Source organism: Lissotriton vulgaris, chromosome 5, assembly GCF_964263255.1.
Source record: "Lissotriton vulgaris chromosome 5, aLisVul1.2, whole genome shotgun sequence".
Lineage (NCBI taxonomy): Eukaryota > Metazoa > Chordata > Amphibia > Caudata > Salamandridae > Lissotriton > Lissotriton vulgaris.
In genome coordinates this window covers 433,780,438-433,796,357 of record NC_141693.1, presented here as the reverse complement: position 1 = coordinate 433,796,357, position 15,920 = coordinate 433,780,438, and the positions used below count along the sequence as shown (strand labels likewise).

Here is a 15,920-nt window from a genome sequence, read left to right as displayed (position 1 = left end):
GTCAATCCCACTCTTGGGGATGCCGAGAGACAAGATGACTGTATCCGGCCGGATGCTGGGGTACTGGCATGAGGCGGTTTTAAACACCCTAGGCAACCTTTACATTGAGGGTAATCTAATATCATTTGAAAGTCTGGCAGATGATGTGGGTCTACCTGCAGGCCAATTTTTACTATAAACCTCTACCCTGCATTCGCTCACCACAGCGTGGGGCGACGTCAGTGCTGAACCAGAAACACACCTACTACTACAGTACCTGCACGTTATGGATCCCATATCATTCACTGGCTGGCGGAAGCAATGCTAACGCATAGTACACAACCGCTGACGCAGCTTCGGATGAAGTAGGAGGCGGACAGAGGCACTCCTTGGACAGACAGCGAATGGGCTCGGATATTAGCCACCCCCACAAACATACCACGCAATGCCATATTCAAGCTCATACAAACATACATTGTACACAGGGCATACCTTTCCCCTGATAAAATAAATATGTACTTTCACATAACTTCATCAGCATGTCCCCGCTGCTTGCAAGAAAATGCGGACTTGTTGAATATGCCGTGGATCTGCGCTTCTCTACAAGAATATTGGAGGGAGGTCATCCATCCTGGCGCTTGCGACAAGTACAGAGAGGACGCTACCGCAGACATGGGAGGTGTTCATACTGGGCCTGTACCCTAGACCCAAGACACACAAAGTCACCTCTAGATTTATTGACCTGGGTCTAATTGTAGCTCAGACGCTAATCACTAAACGTTGGAAACGCGCCGATCCGCCTGCAGCGGCCGGGTGGCAGAACTCTCTTTTAGTATGGGCCCAAGCGGAAGGCACAGCAATGCGCAGAGGGGAGATAGAGGGGCTCCGCAAGTACCCCATAGCTCAGCACTGGGATGCCATTTTGTCAAGTCTAACGAGTGCAGGTGGGGACGGAGGCTGAGACTCTTCACAGGAGGCTGGACGACCTGCGGGAGAGAATTGGGGAACAGTGGTTGTACCTGAGTAATTCAAGAGCACACACAGCACAGACACGAATACTGACCCTCTCGGCGATCATTCTAGTGGGAGGCTCCGCCAATTAGGGGTGGTTACATGGAAGGAGCAATCGCTGTTCACGCTTTGGTCGGGGCGTGGCAATGTTGTGACGATTTTTTTCTTTTCTTTTTTTTGTTTCGTTTTATGTTTTATGGTTAAAGTTATGACAATAACAAATCATATCTGACTTTGCTGTAATTTAGTGCTTGTTTGCAAAGCCACATGCGGTCAGTAACATGTGTGGCTGAGACGGGGTGCACCATTTCTTCTACTCTGTGCAGACATTGATACATGTTCACTTGGACATCCGGTGGTTTGAACACTAACTCTGAGGTATGGCCCTGGCCGCAGGAACATTAGACGTGATGGAGGTAACGAATGTAGCGGACAATGCAATTGACACATCTTAATGTCGGCACTGCGTGCCAGTCACATGTATCACAAGTGCACATGCAGCAATTCATCCCCCCCTCTTTTATTCTGTCTCACTGTCATTTGTAAACTCTCTATCTTCCAAAAAGCAAATAAAGATATATTTGTTTAAATGAGGCTTTGTAGTAGTGCCAAGGAGATCAGTGATCTCAGAGGCAGAGCAATGTGAGATGACATGCTGCAGTTGATACCTGAAGCAAAGCATTCCCTCATTTGGCAATGCAGATGAAACAGTATTTAGCATGGAGTCCTTTCGCAGCAGGAAACACAGTTACAGTGATTTTCACATATGCATTCAGCAAATGATGGTCAGTTCATCTGGAAGGTCTGTCATTTGAAGGCTATTTGACAAACATGGATAGCTCTGACCACACCAACTTTCTGAAGTTGAGAGAGGTCTTTCTAGCTCTCAAAGCTTTCCTTCCATCTCTGACAACAAAGAGCATACTAATGCAGACAGAAAGTAGCGCAACCATTCATGTTCTTAACAAGCAGAGGGGTACAAGACAGAGAGTGCTGCAAACACAGAAGGTCTGTCTGTGGCCAATACACAGAGGTCTTACCCTGAAAGCATCAACATTCTGGGTTCTCTAAACCAACAAGCGGTCTTCAGTCATTTTTATGAAGAAAATAAAGAGTAGGTTCTGGAAGTGGAAACGTATTTAACATAGTTGAAGAGTGGAAAACCCCTCTTCACAACGAATCAAAACAGAACACACTAAGGCTGCACCCAATATTCTGAGGCCCGGATCAATGAGAACGATCCTTTTGATCATTTGGTCAAAGACTTTACTTTGTCCCTTTCCTCTGATCCCACTCATTCCAAAAGTGCTGTTAAAGCCATGCAAAACTCGGTCAAGTATGACTCTAATAGCAGCACACTGGAAGAGGCAATGGTGGTACCCTGACCTGCTCTAATGTCAAGGAGGCCGCACCACAGGCTGCCTTATAGAGTACATCTTTTAGCCTGACTTCATTGGTAAATCCTGTATCTTGATGTAACAACAATGAACTTGGCAGCATGCCTTATGAGGTCAGACGATATGGACATTTGAACGTGTCACCAAGCTTTGAAGCAAAGCACACCGCATAATGAAATGGAACTAAATCTGTATAAGGTGCCAAAATAATGGCCATGACACATTAGTTGCCAAGAGGACATTATCATTCCATTCCTCCTGCACTTGGCACAGAGTTACATTTTTCTTCCATAAAAATTCATCTTGCTGCAATTGTGGCCTGCAGAAAGACTACAAATCAGCTGTCCTTCAAGATTTCTGTAAACGAAGATTTCTTTGAAGGTCCAAAGGTGTTCTCTTCGATCATAGTACCACCTGGTTCCTAGGAACTGTTCCTAATCTTATCTAAATTAAATGGCCCTCTGTTTGCGCCTACAGTAGTTTAGCAAACCATTTGTTTTACTAGTTACATTTTTTGGTGAGCATTTTGTTTTGAAAGCAACGACTACGCAAACTTGCTGCCAAGCATCTTCAAGTATTTGTCTCAAAGAGCATCATTGGAGCATTACACATAGCATCATATTGTTAAACTTTGCAAATGTGTGCACACATTTTTATATTGGGGGAAATGTTCGCAGTGCAGTGCGAGCTTACAGCATTTCCTTAGAACGTTCAACCTGATAATAAAGGCTTTGCATTAATAAACCATAGATTGAAAGTAATAGCAGTAACATATGAACAAAAAAATTATCACAACTGGGGAAAATTCCCTTCCCTGATCCATAATGTGGTACTGTAACCAGAGGGTTGGGCCTACTTGTCACAAGGACAAAATAAACATGAAAACTTATTGTCCTTGACCCCAAAAAATATGTCCTGGAAGTCGGGCTGTCGCCTCCTCAGCTGGGTATTTTTGAGCAATCAAAACAAAAACTATTTCTATTTTTAGCACATTCTGTCTCTACTTCACTCCGCAGAAAAGAACAGACTATGGCAGCGGAAGCTCCTACAAGCTGAAAGGGGCCCAAGTCTTTTTCACAGATTCCAATTTAAGCCGATCAGCGGTGCTTTTTCCTCAATGGTGGGAGGAGTTTTAACATTTTACATGTTGGATGCTGCAGTGCAGTCTTGAAATTTGCTCTGTAGGGCTTTCAACATTATGATTCGGAAGATCGTTGCCGTGTACAGGCTTTTGAAGGGTTCCACCCATCATATGGACTAAACATAGGGACAGTAGAACCCTTTTAGCATACTCATATGGATAAATATCTAAAAGGTGTTCCAGGGTCGACACCTTTATGACTTGAATGAAGGTTCCTACAGTGCAGAACCAGGACTGCAAGTAAGTAACCATTTCTTCCAGGTCTTTAGGCCAAATCTAGCATATGGTGTCCTGTTCTGATGTCCCACTTTGGCATACTGTGTCCAATTCTAAAGGGGAGATGCCTCGTATTGGGTTTTGTTCTAAAGAGCACATCACATGTATTGTTGGTTTTTAAGTGCCTCAAAGGAAGGCCTAGCCAGCTTGAACGAGAAACTCATGTGCTTCTGGTGGTCTCACACTTGTTGTCAGGCAGTCAAGTTCCTAAGCACACAACTACACTGGAAAATCGGACAGCAGGGTTTGCAGTTTTTCCCCACAAATGATGAACTATGTGCCTCGAGATATTAAAACAATACACCCTTTGTTGAGGTTTATGTTATGTTATATGCTGTTTTGTAACGCGCACAACTACTACCGGAGTATCCCGGTGCAGTATACCGCTTTGGAACCCGTCCTAGCTTTCCCTTTGGGATGGTCCCTACTAGGAGTCCCCAAGGTGGAGCCAGGCATCCCCGGCGTTGATGGGGCCTTTGTGGAGATTAGGCAAGCTTATGCCCAGAGTTGCCGAATGGGACCCCTGGTTAGAGTAGGCACCAAGGCGGGAATTATCGAGTCCGCTGACCCTGGTCCACGACCTTGCCGCGTCAGGAAGTGAACCCTGGTCCCGGGCCGACTCCTGCTTCCGGGTCTGCCGCCTCTAACCAGTGAGCCACACCACTATTTAGCTATACCCCATTGGCACACTGTAACTTGTTAGCAAATAATTTTATTTAAGCAAAGCCAAGGCTTCTTGAGACATTATTTTAACGTGTGTGATGCAAATGAATTAATATGAAAATTGAAAATGAGCCTGCAGATGTGGTCAGTTGTGATCAAGGGTCACGTCTTAGGCAGGTACTGAGGCTCGTGAGCTTATGGGTCCACTCAGGATTAGTTATTAGTCTGCATGGGTGGGAAATGATCAGTGTATAGGAGGTTACCGTTGTAGTGTAAGAAGAATCATTATTGGTTTGACCTGGGGTAAGCATTTGCTCAGAGGATGTAATTGGTCTGCATAGATATGATTCCGGGTTTAGTTTGAAGAGATTATAATTTGCTCATAGGATGGAGAGAGCCTGTTTGTAAATTATGGCCCTCTTTGAAGGTGTTGTATAAATGTTCTGGTCAGTGGAGATTAAGAATTAAGCTCTGGTCTTATTTTTCTTTTTTGTTTGACATGTTTTTATTGATAGTAGTACATCACATCTCAAGTCAATGTAGTACATTTGTTGGTGTTACAAACAGTAGTATTACAGTTCAACGATCGCCGTCATTCAACATAAATAATGCATTATTCCACCACAATTGGGGCTGAGGAACTGTTGCATTTGTCTCATCATTTCCAACAAATGACTACACATCTCTTAGTAGCATCAGCTTAGCAAGGAGCCAGCCCATGCCTCAATCCCACATGAACAAGAGAAAGGAAATCCTACAAAAAACAAACAATATAAGCCACACAGCAGCAGCAGACACCCAGAGTGGTATACCCTCCCCACGACCCTGCCGACAAAGGGGAGGATGGTGGTGGGGGTGAGATCAAGCGTGAAAGTCTGAAAAGGTTTAAATCCTTCTAGATGTTGGTTAAGTACTTGCTTGGTGACAGATAAGTCTGTTCATTGAGGTGACTGGAGTTGAAGGAGTAGCTAGGAGGACTGTAAGGTAGATGGGCGTTTTCTCAAAGGAGGGAAAATGATATGATCTGAGAAGTGAAAGGGTCTGCTAGGATACTGGTGGAGTTCTGGATGGAGGCAGTTAGAATTCTACCATGAGAAGAGTCTCAGATCAGTTAATAGTACAATCAGAAGGGTTAGACATCCAGACCCAGGACAGTAAGTGCTAAGTGAAGTTTAAGGGTCTGACAAGGGTACTGACTGTGTTGGAGCTTGTTAAATATTTGTTCCAGGATGTTAAATGTCGACTGGGAGTGTATTAACCACCCCTGAAGAGCGTATGGTTCTTACCAGAATAGATTAAATGTTTGCTTAGACAATGTTAAAGGACTGATCAGATAAAGTTGATTTTAGGAAAATTCCAATTCTTATACCAGCCCCTCTCTGTATATCTAAATTTCTCCTTAGGTTTGGCCATGTTCTGTGTGGATTTATTGCAGGCAAGGAATCTGAATTCATGGAGGCGCTCACCGATGCAGAAATTACCACTTCCATGATAGAGATCCTACGGAGATTTACTGGTGAGTGTGTAAAACATGATGATGTCAGTTAACTTGGGTAACACTAGGCTTCTGTGTGTGTAAAATGTCTGTGTGTGTATATATATATTATAACTAGCAGCCCGCACCGACGTTGTCCGGGGCAATGAGGCTTCAGGGCCAACCGCCCGCCCCGGCCCCCGCCGGCCCTGACATTGTCCGTGTCCCGGAGCCACCTCCCGCCCCGACATTTTACGTGTCCCTTGCCTTACCTGAGCCGGCGATCCTGACTTCACCGCCGCTCCTCGCCGCTCATCACCGCTCCTCCCCGCCCGCCCCGACGTTGTCCGGGGGCAATGAGGCTTCAGGGCCAACCGCCCGCCCAGGCCCCCGCCCGCCTCGACATTGTCTGTGTCCCGAAGCCACCTCCCGCCTCCGGCCCCCTCCCGGCCTGACATTTTACGTGTCCCTTTGCCTTACCTGAGCCGGCACTCCTGACTTCACCGCCGCTCGTCACTGCTCCTCCCCGCCTGTCCGCCGCTCATGTCCACCACTTCCCCTCGTCATCATGCACGTTGCGGCCAGCGCTACGTTGCGGCCAGCGCTACGTCGCAGCCAGCGCTACTTCGCGGCCGGCGCTACTTCCAGGGGACTACTTTTTTTTTAAGTTACATTTTTAAATTTACGTTTAATTTTTATTTTATATAGCCTATGTCCATCTGCACACCCTGACATTTTCAACGATGTATCGGGTGTGTGGATTGGCGCTGTGGTTTCAGAGTTTACCTGGCTTAAAGGTTTGTGTTCTCTCTTTATAATAGTAGTATAGATTATGGTTACTTTTGCTCATAGCATGCACTCTGAGCATATTATTGTAGTCAGCGGCACATTATTATAGTGAGGCTTGTTAGGAGCACCACTAATGGCTGTATTTGTATGTGACAGATTTTTGTTTTAGCCTCCTTCCGTCAAAAGATTGGCACCTTCTCTTCTATAAGAGAGTACTGTACCAGAAAAAAAGAAGATGATATGAGCAGAGAATTACGGAATACTCCTCTGTCCTTCGAAAATTTGGAAAAATACAAATGGCTCTGAAAGGATTTCAAGGTTCAAAAAGACCAATCTAATTTGTGCTGTGCAAAGGTGGTCCTGCCATGTGATCTTTCATGGAATGTGTTGAGGACCGTATTAAAGTCTTCTCCTAACAGCAATGGGTCCTCTGTAAAAGCTATGATAGTCTGCAAAGTATTCCTCAAGAATTTGTCTTGCCTGGATTCTGGGCATAACTCCTAAAGGATCTTGACCACCACACATCTACAGTTTCTATCAGATTTGTGGTTAGTCTCTGTGAAAGAGGTAGGGCTATTGAAGAGGAAGCTGAAGTGGAATTATGCAGGATTTCAGTGTAGTTTTTTCTGGCCCTAAGAAGTGGGTCTCCTGGAGTAGGCATATATTAGCACCTAGCAACATAAATTGACCCAATATATCCAAGCACAGTTTAAGGTCTCTCACAACAGAAGTGATGATTTGCAACTCTCTGGGATAAGTGATCTTTGTGTGTCTGTAAAAAACATGGCTGTGGCTGATACATTCCAGGGACGAGAGGTCACCAGTAATCAACGTATCCCCTTCTAAAAAATCATGCATGTGCAATGCAATAGGTCTCGCATTTCGGAGAGTTTAAGTTATTGGCATTGTAAATGACAATTAAAGTCTACAGAGTAACAACACTCGTAACAGGTAACTGGTGAACTTGGAATTACACCCGGCACAATGGGGCTCTGCAATGTGGCTTTCTAACTTCTGTTTGGCTGTGGTTTAATGTTTTATAAAATGTGCACATCTCTTTGTACGCACCTGCACTTTACATGATCTTCCCTATCAGCTGGTGTTATTATTTTTGCCCTGGCTGATCAGGTTGCCTCGACTGGTTTTAATGTTTACATCATTGGCACTGTTTCAGTGCTGTGAGAGTTCACCTATGATGGTCTTCTATGTATGTTTAATTTTTGTCTTTTTCGGCCTGATTGGCCGAATAAAGCTCTTTTGAATTCACTTTGATCTAGCCCACAAACTGTAGGATGCACTCAAAGTCAGAGTAACAGCACTACATTAAGAAAGGGAGAGTAGCAGCACTTCATTAAGAAAGAGAGAGTAGCAGCACTTCATTAAGAAAGGAAACGACTGACAACATTTAATCGCCATCGTTAGTTCAAAACATCACCAAAGGCGCTGGAACTGCTAGAAACTTAAAATAAAGATGCACAGAGGACTCTGGTCGAAATATTACCAGCCTGCCCGAGCAAAAACTGCAAAGTGAACTTTACTTCAGATTCCAAGCAGGGGAAGCCATGCTTAATTTTCACAATCGGCTTTGAAAGCTCATCCCGCCACCACCGCTACCGTAGAGTGGAAGTGCAGACGATCACACGTTCATAGGTGCAACATCTGTGCTCCACTACACTGTAGCTGCCCAGTGAGCAGAGGAACACACACTCACACACTTCAAGTAATCGTGCACAAGGCATGAACAAGTGGTAAGTTGTAACATTTGAAAATACGACTCCTGCGCGGACCCATATGTAGCACCCCACTGCACAAACGAGCCCATATCCATCCTATCCATTCCACTCTGGAGCAGCTACTTCCGTTCTTTTTGGACCTGGCTCAATACGGGCTTTCACATGCTACTTTGAGAGTTTTCTTGGCGGCAATCTCTCGTTTCCAGCAGGATGGCTCCTCCTCTCTCTGCTCTTCCAGAGTTATTCGTCAGTTTTTCAAAGGACTGTTCCGGAAGTTCCCACCTCTTCGGCGTCCTCCTCCCACTTGGCATCTCAAATTTGTCTTAGCCCAACTAATGAAGGCGCCATTCGAGCCTATCCATAGGGCGGACTTAAAGTTTCTGACCTGGAAGGTAGCCCTTCTCCTTGCTCTAACATCATCTTGTCGCGTGAGTGATCTTCATGCTTTTACTGTTAAACCTCCTTTTCTCCAATTCAAACCTGACGGTGTGGGGCTTCGCACCAACCCAACTTTCCTGCCGAAGGTTCCATCTAAATGAACCTGTTTTCTTAAAGACTTTCTTTGCCGATCCTCAATCTCCGGCATAGCAACGATTGCACTCTTTGGACATCAAACGATGCCTTAAATTTTACATCAGCAGGACAGCCCCTTTTCGCAGGTCCGATCAACTGTTCATTGCCTACGGACGCATGCGTAAAGGGCGCCCTGTTACCAAGCCAACTATTGCACGTTGGATTTCTTCAGCCATTGTCTTCTGCCATCAGCAGGCCGGCAAGCCTCTACAATCTTCAGTGAGGGCTCATTCCACCACGGCGATGTCATCCTCTACCGCCCTGTTTGCTGGTGTGCCGCTTCATCAGATCTGCCGAGCAGCCACGTGGTCCAACCGGCACACGTTCACGAAACACTACTGCTTGGATGCCATCAACAAAGCGGATACAGCAGTGGGACAGGCAGTACTTCGTCATCTTTTTAACTAAGGTGAGCCTCTGTCTTCCCTCCTCCACTATGGTTTTATATGATTGCTATCAGTACTTACATGACTGTATTATTGCTGTCTCTTTGGTTTTCTCTATGCTGTTGCATAGCAATCGGACCTCTTAGGATGTTAATGCTCTCTATGATATACAAGCATGTGAATCTATGAAAGACACCCTAATACTGGAGAAGAACAATTGTTACTCACCTGTAAACAGGTGGTTCTCCAGTATTGGTGTCTTTCATAGATTCATATGCGACCCACCCTCCTCCTCTTAGAGGCTCATTTCTCCTCATCAACTCTTTTGTCACTCTTGTGCTACAAAAATCTGAGGGTCTGAGCTCTGAGGAGAAGGTTCTGGAAGGGTGCTGGCGCCTGATTGGCTGTAGTTTGGACTAACATAATGACAGGAATATGTTACAAGTGTTTTTTCTCTCTATCATGTATTCCTATGTAGGAATTGTTTTTGAGTCTTTATTCAAGTCAACAAGCTTTATTCGAATTGAATGAACAAATTCATAAAAGCACACATGATAAAAATTACTTTAAAAACAAACAGCGATTATGTTCATAAGGTGGTCACTATTTGTACTATACAAATAAAAGATTAAGTTTTTTTAAAATATAAGATTTGATTAAAATTCATTTTTACACATTTCGAGGGTATTCAATTTAAACAGTCAATCTGAACCTCAGGATTGCTCGCAGGAGGGAAGTTACAGTACTAATGGTGTACTCATCGTCTAAAGTTCTTAGCTTATTGTAAGCCTCTCTGGATGATCTTAACCCCCATAAAACAAGAAGGGGTTTCAACAATTTCCTCCTTGGATGAGTATAAAAGGAGCAAAAGAGGATACAATGAATATTCGATTGAGTAGACACATCATCGCAAGGACAAATTCTTTTTTCCCTCGACCAGTCATTGCAATGTGGTAATGTTACAAGCCTGTAAAACGTTTGGTTGCTCTAGTAAAAGATACTTCTGGATACCCTGGTGTGGTGTTACCACATCGTGGTTCATAACAGTTTTCTTTGCCCTTTGTTCCTTCCATCTTTTAGATTCAAGATGTTCTCGGAGGGATTTTTTTAGAGCAAATCTTGATAAAGACTCCATGGTATCTGGATTGGTATAATATTCCGGGTGCCCGATTTCACAAAAGAAATTTTTGACATAGGTAAGCGATTTAATGTTATTGACTCCATCTGATGCCAGGCAGTCCTCAATTATGTCTCTATTTAGAGTAGTGGAAGGATTAGTCCAGACATTGTGCCAAAGTAAAATCGGGGCAGATTTTATAATGTCCGTAACGTGCTGTAGGGCCACTTCCGCGTTCAACACTTAGGTTGATGTTCTTTTTGGGGCGGCCAGTAGGTATCGCAGAAACCCGTTCTCAATGCGTTGGATAGATTCTGCTGACTCAGACCCCAGATGCCCGCCCCATAGGTTCCGGTTGAGACACATTTAGCCTTAAATATTTGAAGTAACTCCCTGACTGGCCTGCTCTTTAACTTTTTAGCAAAATTTAGAAGTGCACCTGTTGCTCTAGTAAATGCTAAAGCCCTAGCGTTTACCGAAGGCTTCCATGAGCCCTTTCTTTCAAATTTTACCCCCAAGTAACAAAAGATATCCGCCAGCTCCACCCGCCTGTCGTCCAATGTAACATGGCGCTCTACGTTTGTTTGGGCCACGTGACATGGTAAACGTCTTTGAAACGTTTACACATAAACCCCTTAATTTCATAAAGTGTGAAAATGTTTGCACTGCTTTTTGGAGGCCTACCAGTGTCTGTGAGAGAATAGCCGCATCATCGGCATAAAGGAGTATGGGGATAGGTTTCCCTTTTACTGTAGGGTAATCGTGGTATTGATTAGCAAGGGAAGATCCCACATTATTTATATATAAATTAAAAAGCAGGGGTGCAAGTACGCACCCCTGTCTTACTCCTCTGTGGATGCGGAAAAGGTCTGTACATTCCCCCATTCTACCGTGTCTTACACGAGCACCCGCCCCTTTATATAGTTCTCTAATATATGTGAGTATGCGGTGGTCCAGGCCAATATCCCTTAAAGTTTGCCACAATATGTCATGATTAACAAAATCGAATGCAGAACTGAGGTCTACAAATGTTATATACAAATTGTATTTTTTTATGAATATACTTAGATGTTATTAAGGTTAGGTTTAGGCCCTGCTCAACTGTCCCTCTTCCTCTCCTAAACCCATATTGTAGATTAGATATTATCTGTTGTTCATCCAACCAGTCCTGAATTCGAGCAAGAATGATCCTGCCCGCTATCTTCATGAGACTATCGAGAAGGGATATTGGCCGATAGCAAACAGGATCATTCCTGTCCCCTTTTTTATAAATGGAGACCACCACTGCCTCTGACCAGGTGGAAATAAAGCCAATTTTATTTGAAGAGTTCAGAACTCTAGTGAGAATTGGCGCCCAGAGGTCCGGTAGATTTTTAAAAACATCAATGGGAACACAGTCAGGTCCTGGGGCCTTGGCCGCTGGGCTTTCTGCTAGAGCTTTATACACTTCTTCCAAATGGAATTGTATATCCAGTGGGAAGGAAGTGCATAACTGTTCATTGGTAGATGTTTCGGAGGAAGATCCTTCTAAGGGCACTAGGTTACTATATAGGGCCTGAAAATGGTTCACCCATTCCTGTGATGAGATGGCATTGTCTATCCGGGGGCCTGGCGGTTTTGGAAAAAAGGGGCATTTACCGCCTTCCAGAAAGTAGTATTGTCCTTTAGTTCAGAGGCTGCGTGGAGAGCTGACCACGCTTGCAATTTTAAGTCTTTCTTCCTGGCTGATAGGGCAGTGCGATATGTATGCCTTGTGGTTTGGACGTTTAATCTAGATAATGGTGAGGAGTGCAGGGCAGATTTAAGTGCCGCAAGTGCCCTTGTACAATTCGCATTGAACCAATCAGGGGAGGCCTTAGGTGTATTTTGTGGGGTTCTAACCAGGAGCTGTTTTATGGAGGAGCAAATTTTAGTAAAGGATCCAAGGATGAGAAGGGGATCCTCTTCAGGTGCCAAACAGATATTAATTTCCTCTTGGGTATTAGTAACCAGATTTTATTTTAAATTCGCCGGTGTGACCTTTTCCCATTTAATACAAAACCCGTTATTTTGGTGGAGAATGGGATTTAGGTCATATTTAGCGAGATTTGTTTGACATGAGTGACCAGACTTAAGATTAAGAGGTACAGAAATTGGAAAATGGTCACTCAAACCAGTGAGGACAGTCTCCTATTTAGTCACCAGCGAGGCGTAACGCATCGAAAATACAGTAAAATCAATAATTGACTTTGCCCCTCTCCCGTTAAAAGTGGGGCTAAATGTTTTTGGGGGACTGCATAACTCATTTATAAAGCCTAAAGAGAAGTTGGCCAATATGTTATTAAGCAAATCCCCTAGCTTAGTATGAGAAAAGTGGCTCATAAGGCCCTGATTATCTTCCTCTAGACCACACACTGGTGAGCTACGGGTGCAAAGAGAACAATTGAAGTCTCCTACCCACATCAGGAGCATATCTCCCGTGAGACTTTCTTCTATCTTGGTCAGAGCTTTTGAGAATGTTTTAATAACATTCTCTAATTGCACCGTGGGGATATTATTATAGAAATTTACTATAACAACATTTTTTATAGGGCCCCATGATGTAATTAGAATTGGGAAAAAATTATTGTCAATGACACTTTTAAGCACGGAGGGACCAGTGGTTATTGAAATGTACAAAGATAGACCTCCCTTATGTCTGCGTCTGCTACTTGGTGATGCCGGGGTAAAATAGGTTTTATAGCCTAGGAGGTGGAGCTCTTTAGTTGCCCAGGTTTCTTGAAGGCAAATAATGGAATGGGTCATAGTCAATGATTGCCAGCTTACTTCATTAATTTTTGCAGCAAGACCCGCTACATTCCAAGTTATAACAGTTCCAGGCTTTTCGAGTGGGCAGAAGATTAGCTTCACTCGGCAACAATAGGGAAGATTCAGAGTTACATGTTTGTAAAGGGGGAGGGGTCCACACCATAGAATCAGTAACAGATTGACTGTTTGTTGGCGATTGGCCATGTGGGTCACTGGTTTGGTTCTGGCAGGGTGTATTAAAACAGTTACCTTGACCAAGTCAATCTGTTCCGTCTAATCCTGTAAAGGCAGCAAATCTATTGGCCACTGGGACTAAGTAGTTGCGTGCCCCTTGTAGTCCGTGGTAGGGATATTTCGTGGGATGTTGGGGCAATATTAAGGACTTAGGGTAAAAGTAATGTAGTTGGCGTATCTGTATCCCCAGGTTCCCAGTTTCCTGATACCACTTATTTAAGCACATAGTGACCCTGTGGTCTCTAAAATTAATTATTACCACATCGCCTATAGTGTCCTTTGGTCTATGGCCCAACCATTTCGCTCTCCTCACCAGCAGGATTTCCCCGTTGATATTGGGGGGTAGGGGTCTGTTAATTTTTAGCCAATAAATGACTTTGGTTTTAAGGCTCCTATAATCTTCAAACTGCTCTGTTGTTAGTTCGGAAACCCCAATCAGCACAGCAACATATGGGGGATGATTCAGGAGGGAGAATAATTTGTAGGTTCGGGTGAGTATTACTGCCTCTATCTATCTGGGATGTTAAATTGTTATATTGGGATGTAGCTGTTACGTTATGGCTTCCCACAGTATCCTCCGTCCTTTTACAATTCACTCTAGTGGAAACGATTTCGGGTAGCACAGGCCCAATAGTTTTTTCCCTAGCACCCTCTTGCCCCAGTGTAGTCTTTTTTGGGGTTAAAGCCTGAATGTTATCCGCTAGGGTTTGTGAGTGCTATACATTGTTGTTTTTTGTGCTAGAGTTATTGGGATTCAAGTGCCCTTTACCTTTTTTAGTAAGAGTCTTAGTTTCCCTGTCTGGTAACAATTGTACTTCCTTGCTGTGATTTTTACCAAGTGGGAGGGGTACTGATGACACTTTCTTACAAGTATTATTTTTATAAGTGTTTTTTATGAGCTCCCTAGTCTGTTCGGCGTTTGTCTGTGTTGTAACTTCCAGCTCCCCTAATTTCTCTGAAATTATTTTTAGTCTATGTACAATGGGTATGTGACCAGGGGGCGGAGTGGCTTACCCCTTCTCCAACACCCCCTTGATGTCTGTTCCCCTCTTTCTCATCCCTACAGCAGCCCGAGGTCTGGAACGGGGCAGCGCCTTGGGACTCTTTTAAGAAACGCGACGAGGAAGGGCGCTGTTTCTTTAACTGGACGGAGTTCGAGCCCGACCACGCCCCCTGGTCAGCTGGGACGCCGGAACTAAAGGCTGAGTCTCCTGAGAGGGAGGTGTGTTCATCACCCGGAGGAGTCGAGGAGAGGAGAAGGAGACATAGGAAGCAGACGCGGTGACGGGAGTGAGACGCAAGACGGAGCGAAGGCGGAGGCGAGTTCAGCTGTTGCAGAGCCAGGAGGCCAACGACAAGGCGCTTCGCCCAGCCGCACTTCAAGGGAAGTGTGGCTCAGCCAGATACGGGACCGTATCGTGGGCTGGGCGGGTAGAAGATGTTTTAAACCTCCGTAGAGCACCCGCCATCGTCAACCCATCACTGAACCCCTTCCCTACTTCACCAACGACACGTCGTAGATACCTGTGTGTGTACGAGTGCAGCCCTCACACCCTTACCCTAACTCTCTCAGTGAACCAGAGCCCTTTACTGAGCCCGTTTCTCTTATTTTTCATGTAACCAAACCGGCAAGCAAAACGGACGCGCCTACAGCCCCCAGAAGTCCACGGGAGGGAGGAAAACCAGGCGGAGATCACAGGAAGGAGAGGAGTTCCCCAGCTCGCCGAGTCTCCGAACATCCACTACCCTATTACAGAAACATCACACGGCGCAAGCGCTTGTTAAAAACAATAAAGCCGGCCTTACCAACACCCACCGAGTTTGTGTTTCCATCGATCCCGCCACAAGTGGTGGAGAATGCGGGCATACCAGTACCCATCTGTCAACCCAAGATGGAGGAACTACTGCAGACGCTAGTGAAAGGACAAGAGCAATTAGGATGGGCAGTCGAGCAACAACTTACTGCAGCCCAAGCTGACAGAGAGACATTCCGTAATACTGTGGCCACTCAGATGGAGGGGCTACAAAAGATAATAGGGGACCCCAGCAACCCTGCATATCGAGAACCCTGGGCTACGCATCCAACCCCGACCCCTTCCGGAATATCTCTTCTAAAATACGTCCCCGGTGACGATTCTGACGCATTTCTAACCAATTTCGAGATGGTGGCATTGGCATGTGGGTGGCCAGTCGAGAAATGGCCTTTCTTTCTGGGGCCCCCCCCTGTTGACTCATGAAGCACAGGCTTATCAGGTGGCCAACGCCTCTGGTAAAACCCAGTATGGCCAAATTAAAACCATTATCCTAGACCACCTGGGAATGGATAGCGAAGCCTATAGAGTGCGCTTCAGAAAGGAAAG

General features: G+C 44.9%; 1 protein-coding gene across 3 annotated transcripts in view; it reads left to right on the top strand.

Annotated features, from left to right (window-relative positions):
* Nucleotides 1-15,920, top strand: part of PAOX (polyamine oxidase) — a 747,166-nt gene that overhangs the window by 613,109 nt on the left and 118,137 nt on the right. For all 3 annotated transcript variants that reach the window (XM_086921851.1, XM_086921853.1, XM_086921852.1), the window contains one exon: nucleotides 5,871-5,983. In XM_086921851.1, coding sequence (XP_086777977.1) covers nucleotides 5,871-5,983 — 113 coding nt within the window. The remainder of the gene's footprint in view (nucleotides 1-5,870; nucleotides 5,984-15,920) is intronic.